At 47.0% G+C, this 17,570-nt stretch overlaps 1 protein-coding gene across 2 annotated transcripts; it reads right to left on the bottom strand.

Moving 5' to 3' along the window:
• Positions 1-1,133: 1,133 nt before the first annotated feature.
• On the bottom strand, positions 1,134-16,380 carry ZNF101 (zinc finger protein 101). 2 transcript variants are annotated; one of them, XM_055372284.2, is made up of 5 exons: positions 15,669-16,380; positions 9,374-9,491; positions 6,667-6,793; positions 5,864-5,924; positions 1,134-5,475 (listed from the first exon to the last, which is right to left on the bottom strand). In XM_055372284.2, the coding sequence occupies exons 2-5, from the start codon at positions 9,473-9,475 to the stop codon at positions 4,356-4,358; spliced, it is 1,410 nt and encodes a 469-aa protein (XP_055228259.1). In that variant the 5' UTR covers positions 9,476-9,491; positions 15,669-16,380; the 3' UTR covers positions 1,134-4,355. The 2 variants fall into 2 exon arrangements, with proteins under 2 accessions (XP_055228259.1, XP_004060435.1); XM_004060387.5 differs by lacking the exon at positions 9,374-9,491 and having other exon boundaries at positions 15,669-16,371.
• Positions 16,381-17,570: the final 1,190 nt, after the last annotated feature.

The following is a 17,570-nucleotide window of genomic DNA, read 5'->3' as shown; positions in this document are numbered from 1 at the left end:
TTAAGACTTCGGGTGACTATTGAGAAGGGATTATTGTATTCTGCAATATGAGAATATGAGCTTTGGAGGGATAGGGGTGGAATTATATGGCTTAGATGTGTCCTTTCTAAATCTCTTGTTGAAATGTGATCCCCAGGCTGAGCACAGTGGCTCACACCTGTAATCCCAACACTTTGGAAGGCCAAGGTGGGCGGATCACGAGGTCAGGAGATCGAGACCAGGCTGACCAACATGGTGAAAACCTATCTCTACTAAAAATACAAAAATTAGCTGGGCGTAGTGGTGTGCCTGTAATCCCAGCTACTTGGGAGGCTGAGACAGGGGAATCACTTGAACCCAGGAGGTGGAGGTTGCAGTGAGCCAAGATCGCGCCATTGTACTCCAGCATCGGCGACAGAGCAAACCTCCATCTCAAAAAAAAAAAAAAAAAAAAGAAATGTGATCCCCAGTGTTCGCTGTTGAGCCTAGTGGGAAGTATCGTACCATTGGGGCTGATCCATCATGAATGGCCTAGCACCATCCCTTAGCTATGAGTGAATGCTCACTCAAGAGAGTCTGAGACCTCCCCCTCTCTCTCCCTTGCTCCTACTCTTGCCATGTGACATACCTACTCCCACTTCACCTTCTGCCAAGAGTAAGAGCTCTGAGGCCTCACCAGAAACCCAGCAGATGTGATACCATGCTTCCTCTATAACCCGCAGAATCATGAGCCAATGAAATCTCTACTTTACAAATTACCCAGTGTCAGGCATTGCTTTACAGCAATGCAAAACTGACTAAACACCACAGGATCTTTGGGAGGCTGAGGCGGGCAGATCACCCGAGGTCAGGAGTTCGAGACCAGCCTGGCCAACATGGTGAAACCTGACCTGTACTAAAAATACAAAAAATTAGCCAGGCGTGGTGGAGGGCACCTGTAATCCCAGCTACTTGGGAGGCTGAGGCAGGAGAATCACTTGAACCTGGGAGGCGGAGGTTGCAGTGAGCCAAGATTGTGCCACTGCACTCCAGCCTGGGCAAGAAGCGTGAAACTTTGTTTCCAGAAAAAAAAAAAAAGGGGATCATCCCAATAGATGCAAAAAAGTTCAATACAACTTGATGAAACACTCAATAAATAATGAACAGAAGGGAACTTCTTCAAACTGAATTAAGGCATTTATTAAAAACCTGCAGCTAACATCATACTTGATCAGGAGACTAAATGCTTTCTCCATCAGATTAGATAAAAATATTGTCATATCACAGGGCTATCCTTAAGTCAAAATGAACCATCCAAATAATACTAAGAAATAATGACAAAGAGTAAAGAGCAAAAAATGGGAATGATTCACATGAGACAATACTCTATGGTAAACTTTACATACTGATAAATTGATACCAAGTCCTTATTAGCAAAGAAAATGGAGTCAACATTGTATCATGCCAAAAAGAGTAGTTTTCCCCATAATAAAGGAAAGTGGAATACATATGATGGGTGAGGAATATGCAGAATCTGCCACATAATACCAGTAACAAATCTCTATTAATAAAGACTCATGGGCCGGGCGCAGTGGCTCACTCCTGTAATCTCAGCACTTTGGGAGGCCAAGGTGGGGTGGATCACAAGGTCAGGAAATCAAGACCATCCTGGCCAGTACAATGAAACTCCGTCTCTACTAAAATACAAAAAATTAGCCAGGCATGTCGGCACGCGCCTGTAGTCCCAGCTACTCAGGAGGCTGAGGCAGGGGGATTACTTGAACCCGGGAGGTGGAGGTTGCAGTGAGCCAAGATCGCGCCACTACACTTCAGCCTGGCGACAGGGCAAGACTCAGTCTCAAAAACAAAAGAAAGCAAACAAAAATAGACTCATTTTGTAATGGCCCATTCATCACAGAACAATTAAACACTACATAAAAATTAAACCTGCTTACATATTAGAAATAAATTTAACTTCACCCACAGATCCAACACTTTAAAATGGATAGAAAAAAAATGAAAACTAAAATGGATAGAAAAAAATTTTATTAACTAACTTAGGATAAAAACACTTCCTATTAAACCTCAGGTACCACTGCTTAAAGAGTATCTGTGGAATTCTCATGTTTCCTTGCGAAAGTGGAAACCCATAATCCAAAGATCCTTTTTAAGAATGAGTCACAGGGGCTGGGCAAGGTGTCTCATGCCTATAATCTCAGCACTTTGCGAGGCTGAAGAGGGTGGATTCCTTGAGGTCAGGAGTTCAAGACCAGCCTGGCCAATGTGGGAAAACCCTGTTTCTACAAAAATACCAAAAATTTAGCCGGGCATGGTGGCGTGCGCCTGTAATCCCAGATGCTTCGGAGACTGAAGCAGGAGAATTGCTTGAACCCAGAAGTCAGAGGCTACAGTGAGTCAAGATCGCGCCACTGCACTCTAGTCTGGGCAACAGAATGAGACTGTGTCTCGGGAAAAAAAAAAAAAAAGGCCAGGCACGGTGGCTCACACCTGTAATCTCAGCACTTTGGGAGGCCAAGGAGGGCGGATCACAAGGTCAGGAGTCTGAGACCAGCCTGAACAACATGGTGAAGCCCCGTCTCTACTAAAAATACAAAAAAATTAGCCAGGCGTGGTGGCATGTGCTTATAATCCCAGTTACTCAGGAGGCTGAGGCAGGAAAATTGCTCGCACCCAGGAGGCGGAGGTTGCAGTGAGCCGAGATTGTGCCACTGCACTCCAGCCTGGGCGACAGAGCAAAACTCCATCTCAAAAAAAAAAAAAAAAGAAAGAAAAAAGAATGAGCCACTGATAAATGCTATATATTTATAACTTTGTGTAATAACTCATTCATGATTAAGTTTTTGAGCATTATATAATAATTAATTTGCATCAGGCTTTCAAAATTCTTACGTTTATAGGATTTCTTTCGAGTGGATGTTCTCACATGATTAATTTTTTAGACAGGGTCTCGCTGTCGCCCAGGCTGGAGTCCAGTGGCGCAATCTCCACTCACTGCAACCTCGACCTCCCAAACTCAAGCAATCCTCCCACCTCAGCTTCCTGAGTAGCTGGGACTACAGGCGAACACCATCATCCCTGGCTAACTTTTGTATTTTTTGTATACATGGGATTTCTCCAGGTTGCCAGGCTGGTCTTGAATACCTGGCCTCAAGCAATCTACCCACCCCAGCCTCCCAAAAGCCTGGGATTACAGGCGAAAGCCACTGTGCACAGCCCATGTGAATTTTAATTATTGTTAAAATTGAAGTTTCCTGTATTTTCCAAACTACTAACGTTTCCATCCAGTGTGTATTCTTCGATTCATACCATCCATCTCCAGTGTGCACTGACACGTCTTTGAATGGAGATGAGAGCAATGAGAGTTTCCCCATATTCTGTACATTTCTACAATTTTTCTCCAGTATGAGTCCTTTTATGGCTCTGAATAGAACTGGAATATCTGAGGTCTTTGGATTTTTTTCCAGTTAGTCTTTTCATATCTTTGGAAACTGAATGTATTCCCATATTCCTTACATTCATAGGATTTCTCTCCTGTATAAATGAGAATTATTTCTTTCCCTTTTTTTCTGAGACAGAGTGTCACCGTCATCCAGGCTGCAGTGTAGTGGCATGATCTCAGCTCACTGCAGCCTCAACCTCCCAGGCTCAAGGGTTCCTCCCGCCTCAGCTTTCTGAGCAGCTAGAACTACAGGGATGCACCACCTCACCCAGTTAATTTTTTTTTCTTTGGAGATATGGGGCCTTCTTTTTTTTGTTTTGAGACGAAGTCCCGCTGTCACCAGGCTGGAGTGCAGCGGCGCGATCTCGGCTCACTGCAACCTCCAAGTCCCTGGTTCAAGCAATTCTCCTGCCTCAGCCTCCCGAGTAGCTGGGACTACAGGCACACGCCACCACCCCTGGCTAATTTTTGTATTTTTAGTAGAGACGGGGTTTCACCATGTTGGCCAAGATAGTCTCCATCTCTGGACCTCGTGATCCACCCACCTCGGCTTCCCAAAGTGCTGGTTTTATAGGCATGAGCCACCACGCGATATGGGGCTTTTTTTTTTTTTTTTTTATGATGGAGTCTCACTTTTGTCGCCCAGGCTGGAGTGCAATGGCGTGATCTCAGCTCACTGCAACCTCCACCTCCCAGGTTCAAGCGATTCTCCTGCCTCGGCCTCCAGAGTAGCTGGGATTACAGGTGCCCACCACCATGCCCAGTTAATTTTTTTGTATTTTTAGTAGAGACGGGGTTTCACCATGTTGGCCAGGCTGGTCTTGAACTCCTGACCTCAGGTGATCCACCCGCCTCAGCCTCCCAAAGTGCTGGGATTACAAGTGTGAGCCACCGTACCCAGCCGATATGGGGCCTTCTTATGTTGCCCAGGCTGGTCTCAAACTCCTGGGCTCAGGTGATCCCCATGCCTCCTGCCAAAGCACTGGCTACGCCCGGCCAAATGAGTTCTTTCATGAAGTCTAAGGTAATTTGAAAAAGTAAAGACTTTACCACACTGTTTACAATCAAAGGGTTTTTCTCCAGTGTGAGTCATTTCATGTCTTCGGAGGGAACTGCACAACCCAAAGGCTTTACCACACCTTGTACATTCATATGGCTTTTCTCCACTATGAGTTTTTTTATGTCTTCGAAAACAACTGGGATAATTGAAGGTTTTACCACATTTATTACATTCATAAGGTCTTTCTCCAGTGTGAGCTCTTTCATGTGCTTGAAGGGACGTGGGACATCTAAAGACTTTGGCACATTTTTGACATTCGTAGAGTTTTCCTCCACTATGAGTTCTTTCATGTCTGTGAAGGGAACTGGAACAACTGAGTTTTTTCCCACATTCCTGACATTGGTGGGATTTCTCCAGCGCGTGAGATCTGATTTCATGTGTCCGAAGGTAACCTGCGGAAATGAAGGCTTTACCACATTGTTTACATTTGTAAGGTTTTTCTCCAGTGTGAGTTCTAACATGAATTTGAAATAAACTGGGATAATCGATAGGTTTTCCACAGTATTTACATTCATAGCGTTTTTCTCCAGTATGCATTTTTCCATGTTTTCGAAAGAAACTGGAAACCGTGAAGGCTCTCACTATTTCCCTACATTTATAGGACCTCTTTCCAGTGTGAGTTCTTTGATGGATTTGAAATAAATTGGGAGAATTAAAGGCTTTCCCGCACACCTTGCATTCATAAGGTCTCTTTCGAGTTGGTGTTACTGTGTGCCGTGCACCACTACTGGGGGAAATGGAGGTTTTCCCATGCTGTTTCTGTTTACGGGGCTTCTCTCTCCATTCCCCACCACACTCAGATCGTTTGTGTCCAGCATGAGCTCTCATGTGCCTGTCCAGGAATGAATGACGGAGGAAGACTTTCCCACACACGCTGCATTTGCATGGTTTCACTCCAGTATGACTTTTCTTGTTCAGGTGACAATCAGGAATCTGGCTGAAAGTTTCTCTGTGTTCACTCCCTTCTTTACGTCCACAGAGTCTCTCCACCAGACTTCTATGAAAAATGACAAACGCATTATCAATGCTTGGTTTATTAATGCTTTTCTACTAATTGACATGTCTTAAGACTTATGCTGCTACCAAAATCAGGAAAAGTGGAGGTTTTCTCCTGGGTCAGAATTATTAGAAAGGAAGTGTATTGATGATTCTGCTACCCAGCTCCCCATAGCAATTATCCAAACAGTGACATCCATGTCACAGATTCTTAGTACCCTGTCCAGACACTCAACATCTACATTACATTGAAGGATAGATTTTTGGTGGCAATCTTCTAATAATCAGTTAAAAACCTAACATTGTACTTATTTGTCTTGTATTTTTTTTTAAATTTTCCTGACATACTCCCTCAAGAGACACTGCTTCCTCTTGTGAGTGGAGATTACCTTAGCTTAATCCCCAGATTTTGGTACAGATTCTCAATGTCCTGGTCTTTCCATTGGATTCCTAAAATGTAGACCCAGAGAAATCATTATGAATTATTTAAAATTACAGAAAAATCACTAGGTTCTAATTTCATTAAACACTGCCACAATGCCTGATTTTTTTTTTTTTTTTTGGAGACAAAGTCTCACTCTGCCACCCAGGCTGGAGTGCAGTGACGCAATCTCTGCTCACTGCAGCCTCCGCCTCCTGAGTTCTAGTGATTCTCCTGCCTCAGCCTCCCGAGTAGCTGGGATTACAGGTATGCACTACCACACCCAGCTAATTTTGTATTTTTAGTAGAGATGAGGTTTCGCCATGTTGACCAGGCTGGCCTCAAACTCTTGACCTGAGGTGATCCACCTGCCTCAGCCTCCCAAAGTGCTGGGATTACAGGCAGGAGCCATCACACCCAGCAATACTTCTGCATTTCTCAACATTATCTCAACATTATCCCAAAGTGCTGGGATTATAGGCGTGAGCCGCCACAACTGCCCACCCCCCACTCTTTTTTTTTTTTTTTTTTTTAAAGAGACAGGGTCTCATCATGTTGCCCAGGCTGGTCTCAAACTCCTGGACGCAAGCAATCTTCCCACCGTTGCTTCCCAAAGCACTAGGATTATAAGGGTAAGCCACTGTACCTGGCCCACGATGCCCCATTTATTCACCAACGTATTCTCTTTCCACATTCCAAACTGTGCAACCACACTGGTGACCAAAGCACACTTGTCTTCTAATTGACTAAGGAAGGAAATGTCCTTCTTACCGACAGAGGCCAGGTTCCTGAAGGTTTCCAGCGTCACATCTCTGTAGAGATTCTTCTGGGAAGGACTCAGCAAAGCCCACTCCTCCTGGGTGAAGTTCACAGCCACATCCTCAAAGGCCACTGAGTCCTGAAACATCCCACAGGTGTGGAGGAGGAGAGGTGAGACTCAGCACTGGGGATCTCTACTCAATACATGAGTGATCCCATGACGCCGGGCTCTCCAAACACTCACTCCATGATTGAGTCATCAGCCTCCTCCTCTCTATCTACACGCACTTCCTCCCTCACAGCAGTTCCAGTGTGAGAACTGACCTACTCAGAGAGCCAGCCACAGAGGAGGACCACCCTCTCTGTGATGGGTCCAGGGAGTCAGTTGTGCTGCTGCGTTGCCCCAAATGCTCTTTGCAGAGTGGATCTCTAGTACCTGTCACAACAAACTCCCACCACCTGGTGTGCAGACAGCGCTCATTTCAGCAGTCCTGAGTCTGGGTATCCTTAGAAAGGCCTGTTCACCAAGTTCGACCTTTGCTACTATCGGGGTCAACTTAGACTACGAGAGGGATCCCATCAACTTAAGTGACAAAGTGGCTCACTGTGGCTAAACGGTTTATGGTATTGACAAACAGGATGGTACTGACTGAACTGTTTTCCTTCTGAAAGCCTACTCTTTTGTTCCAAACTAGAAGCGGTGCCTAGGGCACTAGCCCCAGAAAAACACTCTGGGCACAGAGTCTTTAATGAGCTTTCCTGGGAGACAATATGTCACACGTGTTGTCACAACTTGTCCACTGGGGAACTGAGCTCATCCCATGTGGTTATACCAAGAGAGAATATCCTGAAGCTTGCAAGCAGTTTACTCTAGACCAAATTTAATCAAGTAGTAAATAAGATTGATGATCAATATTTAATTGTCCTAATGGAAGAATTTTAAAATTTCTATCAGGTAATGTCAAAGCAGTATGGAGTAAGTGGAAAGATAACATGTGTTCCTAGAAAAAACTCAATAAGATGTCCCTTCTTCCAAATGATATCCTTATAAAATTTCATAAATACCCAATACAGCTGGGTGTGGTGACTCACACCTGTAATCCCAGCACTTTGGGAGGCCGAGGCAGGTGGATCACTTGAGGACAGGAGTTTGAGACCAGCCTGGCCAACATGGTGAAACCCCATCTCTACTAAAAATACAAAAAATTAGCCAGGCGTGATGACGCATGCCTGTAGTCCCAGCTACTTGGGAGGCTGAGACAGAAGAATCACTTGAACCCAGGAAGCGGAGATTACAGTCAGCTGAGATCATGCCACTGCACTCCAGCCTGGGCAACAGAGCGAGACGCTGTCTCAAAAAAAAAAAAAAAAAAAAAATCCCCAAAACAGACATTTTAGGTCAACAAAAGCTACTTTTCCAAACCTCCCACCACCTGGTGTGCAGGAATTAACATCTAATAATTGTCAAAGCCTTCTGAATAGCAGGTGGATGGCTTACCTAACACCAAAGATTTCCAAACCATCACATTCAGGACAGCATACTATTAGCAGAGAGATAAACAAATAGATCAAGGAAAAAGAAGAGAGTCTTCAATGGGCCAGTATTCATATGAAAACTTGGTTAATAACAGAGCAGGCATGTAGAGTAGTAGGGTGGACCACCTGAGGTCAGGAGTTAAAGACCAGCCTGGCCTACATAGTGAAAACTGGTCTCTATTAAAAATAGAAAAATTAGCCTGGCGTGGTGGGCCTGGGCAACAGAGCAAGACTCCACCTCAAAAAACAAAAAAATTAAAAGTTATAGCCATCTCTAGAAAAATTTTTTTAAAACATTAGCAGGGTATGTTAGCAGGTGTCTGTGGTCCTAGCTACTTGGGAAGTTAAGGCAGGAGGATTGCTTGAGCCCAGGAATTCAAGGCTGCAGTGAGCTAGGATTGTGTTACTGCACTCCAGCCTGGGTGACAGAGTGAGACTTTGTCTCCAAATAAATAAATAAATAAAGATTGATATAATATTTTTTGAGATAGGATCTCACTCTGTTGTCCAGACTAGAGTGCAGTGGTACAATCATGGCCCCTGCAGTCTTAACCTCCCAGGCTCAAGTGATCATCCCACCTTGTTCCCTACTACAGGTGGGCACCACCACACCCAGCTAATTTTTGTATTTTTTGTAGAGATAGGATCTCCCTGTGTTGCCCAGGCTCCTCTCAAACTCCTGCGCTAAAGCGATCTGCCCACCTTCGCCTCTGAAAGTGCTGGGACTACACGCATAAGCCACTGTGCCTGGCCTATTATCTTTAAATGAGGCTAAGTCATAGGTCAATAGAATGATTCCCCTCACCTCACCCCTTACACTCACAGCAACAGCAGCAGAATACATACATATAGCAGAGGACAAAAAACTGTACAACTCAGGCTTAATTTCAGAAGTCCTTTAGAATACTTCAGTAAATTATATAACTGATTACGTGGAAAAATGTCTACACATACACAATATACCAAGACTGAGTCATGAAAAAACAAAAAATCTGAACAGAGCTGTAGTAGCAGGAGATTGGCATAGTAATAAAAAAAAAAAAATAGCCAGGCACGGTGGCTCATGCCTATAATCCCAGCACTTTGGGAGGCCAAGGCGGGTGGATCCCCTTAAGTCAGGAGTTCGAGGCCAGCCTAGCCAACATGGTGAAACTCCGTCTCTACTAAAAATACAAAAAATTACCTGGGCGTGGTGGTGGATGCCGGTAATCCCAGCTACTTGGGAGGCAGAGGCAGGAGAATCGCATGAACCTGGGAGGCAGAGGTTGCAGTGAGCCGAGATCATGCCATTACACTCCAGCCTGGGCAACAAGAGTGAAACTCCATCTCAAAAAAATAAAATAAATTAAGAAAAATAATAAATTGGCTGGGCATGGTGGCTCACGCCTGTAACCCCAGCACTTCGGGAGGCAGAAGAGGGTGGATCACAAGGTCAGGAAATTGAGACCATCCTGGCTAACACGGTGAAACCCCGTCTCTACTAAAAACGCAAAGAAGTAGCCTGGCGTGGAGGCAGGCACCTGTAGTCCCAGCTACTGGGGAGGTTGAGGCAGGACAATGGCGTGAACCTGGGAGGCAGAGGTTGCAGTGAGCCGAGATGGCGCCACTGCACTCCATCCTGGGTGACAAAACGAGACTCCATCTCAAAATAATAATAATAATAATTTTAAAAACCTCAACGAATACAAAACCCAGGACACCAAATAGTTTCACTGCTGAAATCCACCAAAAATTTAAAAAAGAATTGCTATCAATCCTCCTCAAACTCTTCGAAAACTGAAGAGGGGACATTTCCAAACTCCCTCTATGAGGTCAAAATTATGCTGACACCAAAGACAGACACTACAAAACACAAAACTACAAATGCCCTTTATGAATATCAATGCAAAAAATCCTCAAATAAATGCTAGCAAATCATACCTGACAGCATATTTAAAGGATTATATGACATCATCAAGAGAGATTTATCCGCAAAATGCAAGGATGGTTCAAATATGAAAAACAATGGGGCTGGGTGCAGTGGCTCACGCCTGTAATCCCAGCACTTCAGGAGGTCGAGGCGAGTAGATCACTTGAGGTGAGAAGTTCAAGACCAGCCTGACCAGCATGGTGAAACCCCATCTCTACTAAAAATACACAATCAGCCAGGTGTGGTAGCCCACACCTGTAGTCCCAGCTACTCGAGAGGCTAAGGCAGGAGAATCACTTGAACCCAGGAGGCAGAGGTTGCAGTGAGCCGAGATCACACCATTGTACTCCAGTCTGGGCAACAGAGGTAGACTGTCTCAAGACCAAAAAAGTCAGCTGCATTTATATGCACCAAAACTGAATAATGTGAAAAAGAAATTAAGAAAACAATACCACAAACAATAGCACCAAAAAGAATTGAATAGGCCAGGCACGGTGACTCACATCTGTAATCCCAGCACTTTGGGAGGCCAAGGCAGGTGGATCAAAAGGTTAGGAGTTCAAGACCAGCCTGGCCAAGATGGTGAAACCCCGGCTCTACTAAAAATACAAAAATTAGTCAGGCGCGGTGGCAGGCACCTGTAATCCCAACTACTTGGGAGGCTGAGGCAGGAGAATCGCTTGAACTCAGGAGACAGAGGTTGCAGTGAGCTGAGATCGCACCACTGCACTCCATCCTGGGCAACAAAGCGAGACTCCGTCTCAAAATAATAATAATAATAATAATTTTAAAAACCTCAACAAATATAAAACCCAGGACACCAAATAGCCCAGACTGGGCGACAGAGTGAGACTCTGTCTCAAAAAAAAAAAAAAAGAATTGAACACTTAGAAATTACAAAACCAAGAAGTCAAAAGACTACTTGTACACTAAAAACAATAAAATGTTGCTGAATGAAATTAAAGACAAATTGAAAAATATCTTGTGTTCATGTGTTCGAAGACTTTACATTATTTGGCCAGGTGCGGTGGCTCATGCCTGCAACCCTAGCACTTTGGGAGGCCGAGGTGGGTGGATTACCAGGTCAGGAGTTCAAGACCAGCCTGGCTAACATGATGAAACCCTGTCTCTACTGAAAATACAAAAATTAGCCAGGTGTGGTGGCACATGCCTGTAATCCCAGCTACTCCGGAGACTGAGACAGAAGAATTGCTTGAACCCAGAAGGTGGAGGTTGCAGTGAGCCGAGATCACGCCACTGAACCCCAGCCTCGGCGACAGAGCAAGACTCCATCTCAAAAAAAAAAAAAAAAAGCCGGCACATTGGCTCATATCTGTAATCCCACCACTTTGGGAGGCCAAGGCAGGCAAATCACCTGAGGTCAGGAGTTTGAGACCAGCCTGGCCAACATGGTAAAATCCCATCTCTACTAAGAATACAAAAAAAAAAAAATTAGCCAGGCGTGGTGGCATGCGCTTATAGTCCCAGCTACTCAGGAGGCTGAGGCAGGAGAATCGCTTGAAACCAGGAAGTGGAGGTTGCAGTGAGCCAAGACCGTGCCACCGCATTCCAGTCTGGGTGATAGAGCAAGACTCTGTGTCAAAGAAAAAAAAAAGACTTTACATTATTTGGAAGGTAATACTACCCAAAATGATCTGCAAATTCAATACAATCCCTATCAAAATCCCATGTCTGGTTTTTTTTGTTTTGTTTTGTTTTTCAGAAATAAAAATACCAGCCAGTCACAGTAGCTCATGCCTATAATCCCAACACTTTGGGAGGTCGAAGTGGGAGGATTGCCTGAGCTCGAGTTTCAGACTGGCCTAGCCAACATGTTGAAACCCCGTGTCTACTAAAAATACAAAAAATTGGCTGGGCGTGGTGGCAGGTGCCTGTAATCCCAGGTACTTGGGAGGCTGAGGCAGGAAAATGGTTTGAACCTGGGAGGCGGAGGTTGCAGTGAGCTGAGATCGTGCCACCGCACTCCAGCCTGGGCAACAGACACCCCCCTCAAAAAAAAAGCCCGTTCTAAAATGCATATAGGGCTGAATGTGATGGTTCACGCCTGTAATCCCAACACTATGGGAGGCCGACGCAGGAGGACCATGAGGTCAGGAGTTCGAGACCAGCCTGGCCAACATGGTGAAACCCTGTCTCTACTAAAGCTACAAAAAATTAGCTAGGTGTGGTGGAGGGCGCCTGTAATCCCGGCTACTCAGGATTCAGCTACCAGGTTCAGCTACCGGGCGTGGGGGAGGGCTGAGGCAGGAGAATCGCTTTAGCAGAGGTTTAGTGAGCCGAGATTGTACCATTGCACTCCAGCCTGGGCAACAGGGCAAGACTTTGTCTCGAAAGTAAAAAAATAAAAAATTTATAAATATATATATAATGATACATAAAATTTATAAATATATATAATCATACAACTTATATTATATATATAATCATACATATAATTTATATATATATACACACACACATTTTTTTAAGAGATGGGGGTCTCACTATGTTGCCCAGGCTGGACTTGAACTCCTGGGCTAAATCGATTCTCCCGCCTCAGCCTCTCAAGTACCTAGAATTACAGGTGTTTGCCAGTGTTCCTGCCCTCAGTTCATTTTGAATTGCTGTTACAAGCCGCTGAAGTCAATTTTTAGAAAAGAACAAAGCCTATTGAAATTTTTCTTGAAGTCTGAAAATGTCTCATGAATAAAATGATTATGATGTAAAAAGCATACGTTGAAAAATATCTGCCGGGCACGGTGGCTCACGCCTGTAATCCCAGCACTTTGGGAGGCCGAGGCGGGCAGATCACTGGGTCAGGAGATCGAGACCATCCTGGCTAACACGGTGAAACCCCGTCTCTACTAAAAATACAAAAAATTAGCCGGGCGTAATGGCGGGCACCTGTAGTCCCAGCTACTCGGGAGGCAGAGGCAGGAGAATGGCGTGAACCCGGGAGGCGGAGCTTGCAGTGAGCCGAGATCGCGCCACTGCACTCCAGCCTGGGCGACAGAGCAAGACTCTGTCTCAAAAAAAAAAAAAAATCCTAACACCTAAGGTGATGGTATTAATATTACGGGCAGCAACTCTGGGAAATAACTGGGATTACATGAGATCATGAGAGAGCCCTAGGAGTAAGATTAGTATCCTTAGGAAAAGAGATGAGTATCTATCACTTTCAGATGTCATTCAGTATTTTTTCCATAATAAACTATTCAGTAAACAAAAGATCATATCTGACTACTTCTAGATGTTGCCAAACTCATCCCAAAGGATTCAGCGTTAATCTGTCAAATCCAGATAACACAAAACAGAACAGAGTTATCCACCATCACAAATTCCCCAACCTGCAAAGGAGAGGAGCTGATGTGCTGGTGAATCTTTCTAAATCACTAATTTCTGCTTATCTACCATGCCTTTTTTTATTATTTATTTTTTGAGATAGAGTCTCGCTCTCTTGCACAGGCTGGAGTGCAGTGGCGCGATCTCCAGCTCACTGCAAGCTCCGCCTCCCGGATTCACGCCATTCTCCTGCCTCAGCCTCCAGAATATCTGGGACTACAGGCGCTCGCCACCACGCCTGGCTAATTTTTTTGTATTTTTAGTAGAGACGGGGTTTCCCCGTGTTAGCCAGGATGGTCTCGATCTCCTGACCTCGTGATCCGCCTGCCTCTGCCTCCCAAAGTGTTGGGATTACAGGCGTGAGCCATCGCGCCCGACCTACCATGCCTTTTTTTTGTGGGAATGTATTCATATTCTGCAGCCATAATGGAAGATTTCCTTTTTTTTTTTTTTTTTTAAAGACAGGGTCTCACTCTGTCGTTCAGTGCAGTGGCGCAATCACAGCTAACGGCAGTCTCAACCTCCCCGGGTTCAGGTGGCTCTCCCACCTCAGTCTCCCAGCTGAGACTACAGGCATGCGCCACCATACCCGGCTAATTTTTGTATTTGTTGTAGAAATGGGGTCTCGCCACGTTGCCCAGGCTGGTCTCAAACTTCTGGGCTCAAGATATCTTCCCGCCCCAGCCTCCCAAAGTGCTGGAATTACAGGCTTGAGCCACCTGGGCAGGAGAATCGCTTTTGACTTCCAGAGCAGACTGGGCAACATAGTGAGACCTTGTCTCTACAAAAAATAAAAACTAGCCGGGCGTGGCGCATGCCTGTGGTCCCAGCTTCTTGGGAGACTGAGGCAGAAGGATTGCTTGGGCCCCAGAGGTTGAGGCCATAGTAAGCCATGACTGTGCCACTGCATGCCAGCCTGAGCTGCCTAAGAAGAGAGAAGTTTCTTTCTACTGTTTCTGGCTCCACCCCACCCCCAAGGGCCAGCAGGGACTCCCTCTGGAATTTCCTAAGGAAACTTCTTTTCAAAAGACAAGAACTCCTCCCTAGGAGGCTCATCAAACAACCAGGAAAGATTAACCACGCCAGGACAGACTTTTCACCCGTTCTTCCGAGGGCAGCTGGAAGAAATCCCTGGACGGTCCTGAAACCCAGGACCAGAAAGATAGGAGGGTGGGCTGAGGACCCAATACCCTGTGAAGTTCCCAAGAGGAGCCTCCACCCAAAGGCTGTCTGATAAGGTGGCCGCGCCTAGGGAAGGTAAAAAGAGGGCAGGCACAGTGATTTTTTTTTTAACATCGGAGTGTCAGGGGGTTATTTTCTGCTTTGCTCGCATGTGAAATGTCCACAAACGGAAAATGAACTTTTTAAGACGTGCCATCTAGGGCTCCTTGGAAAAGATGACAGTTAAAACACTGGGTCTTGCCAGGCGCAGTGGCTCAAGCCTGTAATCCCAGCACTTTGGGAGACCGAGGCAGGCAGATACCTGAGATCAGGACTTCAGCACGGCCAACCTGGTGAACCTGTCTCTACTGAAAATACAAGTTAGCCGGACGTGGTGGCGGGCACCTGTAATTCCAGCTACTCAGGAGGCTGAGGCAGGAGACTCACTTGAACCCGGAAGACGGAGGCTGCAGTGAGCCCAGACAGTGCCACTGCACTCCAGCCTGGGCGACAGAGTGAGACTCCGTCTCAAAAATAATAGAAATAATGATAATAATAATAATGTGAAGTGGATGTACTGGAGGGAGAACTTAGGGTTGGGGAATGCGGGGAAATTTAGGGATTTACTGCAGCCCTGGGAGGAGCGAGGCTGGGGGACAGGGTCGTGGGTTTGAAACCCAGCTTCCCACACCTTTGGAAGACTCCGAAGGAAAAGGGGACCGCCTAAGGGAGGAGGAACTGGGGACCCCACAGGCCACGGCTCCTCCCGCACGAACCCCACACCCGAGGCGGGATTCCCCCTAAGACCCTCCTGAGGCCCCCGCACGATCTGGGGAGACGCGGGGCTGCGGGCGCGGAGCTGCCCTGAGAGGGCTCCGGGGCCGGGACAGGACACCCGGGATCCCGGCGGCTGGTCCAGCTCCACCTGGCGACCAAGGGTCGAGCTGCGCCTGGGGGACTCGGGTCCCAGACCCCCACAGTCGCCGCGGGGAGGCCCAGGTCCAGCCACTGCCCGTTCCGACCAGCTCCTCCTCAGGTCTCCGGACGCCCGGCTCCGCACGCTCACCATTTCCGGCTTCCGGGTGTCCTCGGTCCTCCCTGGGGCTGGAGCAGCCAGAACAGGTCCCACACGACAGAATCTGCCGTATCCGGGGCACCAGGGGCTCCCCGAGGAACTAAAACCCGGACCCGAATGGGAGCCGGCGGGAAATGAGACCGCTTCGGGCTTTGGAAGTTGCCCCTCCTCCCGGCGCACCTGATTGGACAGTTTGCCGCACAGCGCCTCTGACTGGCTGGCGCCCCAGGTCCCGCCCCTGGGGCTTGAGCGACAGGAGAGGTGATCGGAATCCTCAGATAATCCGCCCGCTGTGTGGGGTGTGACTGACAGGTGCTACCCACAGCCCCTCGCAGGGCGGGACTTTCTCTGGGACCTTGGACCTGGACTTGCACGGAAGCAGAACTTGCTCCTGTTAGGGTCAACCCAACCAGACTGTTCCCCTCCTTCCCCCATCAGTCTTACAATACAGTCCTTTGTGACCGCCACACAACTCCCCCCGGGCTAGAAGTAGACCTTCTCCCCACTGACCCTTCCAGTAACTGTTTGTTCAAAAGACTTCAGCTGAACCGGCAGACAGTTCCAGGATGCGGTCAGAACACCTGCCCACCTTGCATAACAAAGCTGGCAAAAACATCTCCAGGATGCGGTCAGGACACCTGCACCCCCGACTCAGTTCTCACACCCCAGCCCAGTTCCTCGCCCTATAAAGCCCTGCTGTAGTCTGTAAGCGGGGCTGCCTCCTCTAACTGTGGGGGAGCAGCCCAGCAGGTTAATAAAACTTACTTGATTGACTTCAGGTCTCTTCGTCCTTTCGGCTGACCTTGCAGCTCCTGGTTTTCCGGAGCAGGCCCTGTCGGCTTCCTGTACTCAGTGGGTCCTTCCTGCTGCTTTTTTTTTTTTTTTTTTTTTTTTTTTTTGAGACGGAGTTTCGCTCTTGTTGCCCAGGCTGGAATGCAATGGCACGATCTCAGCTAACTGCAACCTCCGCTTTCCGGTTTCAAGCGATTCTCCTGCCTCAGCCTCCCGGGTAGCTGCGATTACAGGCGCCCACCACCACTCCCGGCTAATTTTTGTATTTTCAGTAGAAATGGGGTTTCACCATGTTGGCCAGGCTGGTCTCGAACTCCTGATCTCGTGATCCGCCGGCCTCGGCCTCTCAAAGTGCTGGGATTACAGGCATGAGCCACCGCGCCCAGCCGCCTCCTGCTTCTTTTTCCGGAACACCGGTCACATGAGTGTGCATGGAATTCCAGACTCCGTGTTCAGTGAAGCCATCCCTCCACCTTGGAGCTGGAGAGACTCCCAGGTCACAATGGAACAGGTAGGAGGCCCTGATGTCCTCCAGAGATCAGGAATTTAAGATGAGGCTATTGGTCCCATGGCCAAGGCGTCCTACACCTTACTTCTTCTTAGGCTACTCCTTTTCAGCCAAGAAAATAAAAACATGCCTTAAAGGGAACAAAATTATTAAATGCAGGGAAAAATTGGAGTAAACCACTTTTTTTTTTCTTTTTTTTGAGACGGAGTCTGGCTCTGTCGCCCAGGCTGGAGTGCAGTGGCACGATCTCAGCTCATTGCAACCTCTGCCTCCCAGGTTCAAGAGATTCTCTTGCCTCAGCCTCCCGAGTCCGAGTAGCTGGAACTACAGGCATGTGCCACCATGCCCGGCCAATTTTTTTTTTTTTTTTTTTTTTTTTTTTTTGTATTTTTAGTAGAGACGAGGTTTCACCGTGTTAGCCAGGATGGTCTCGATCTCCTGAACTCGTGATCTGCCCGCCTTGGCCTCCCAAAGTGCTAGGATTACAGGCATGAGCCACCGTGCCCGGCCTGGAGTAAACATTCTATAAAGGTATTGCTACCAGAAAGGGGTCCAGTCCCAGACTCCAAGAGCAGAAGCTTGGACCTTGTATG

This window comes from Gorilla gorilla, chromosome 20, assembly GCF_029281585.2.
Source record: "Gorilla gorilla gorilla isolate KB3781 chromosome 20, NHGRI_mGorGor1-v2.1_pri, whole genome shotgun sequence".
Taxonomy (NCBI): Eukaryota; Metazoa; Chordata; class Mammalia; order Primates; family Hominidae; genus Gorilla; species Gorilla gorilla.
Note: the sequence above shows the minus strand (reverse complement) of the source record. Positions and strands in the feature narration are given on the sequence as shown.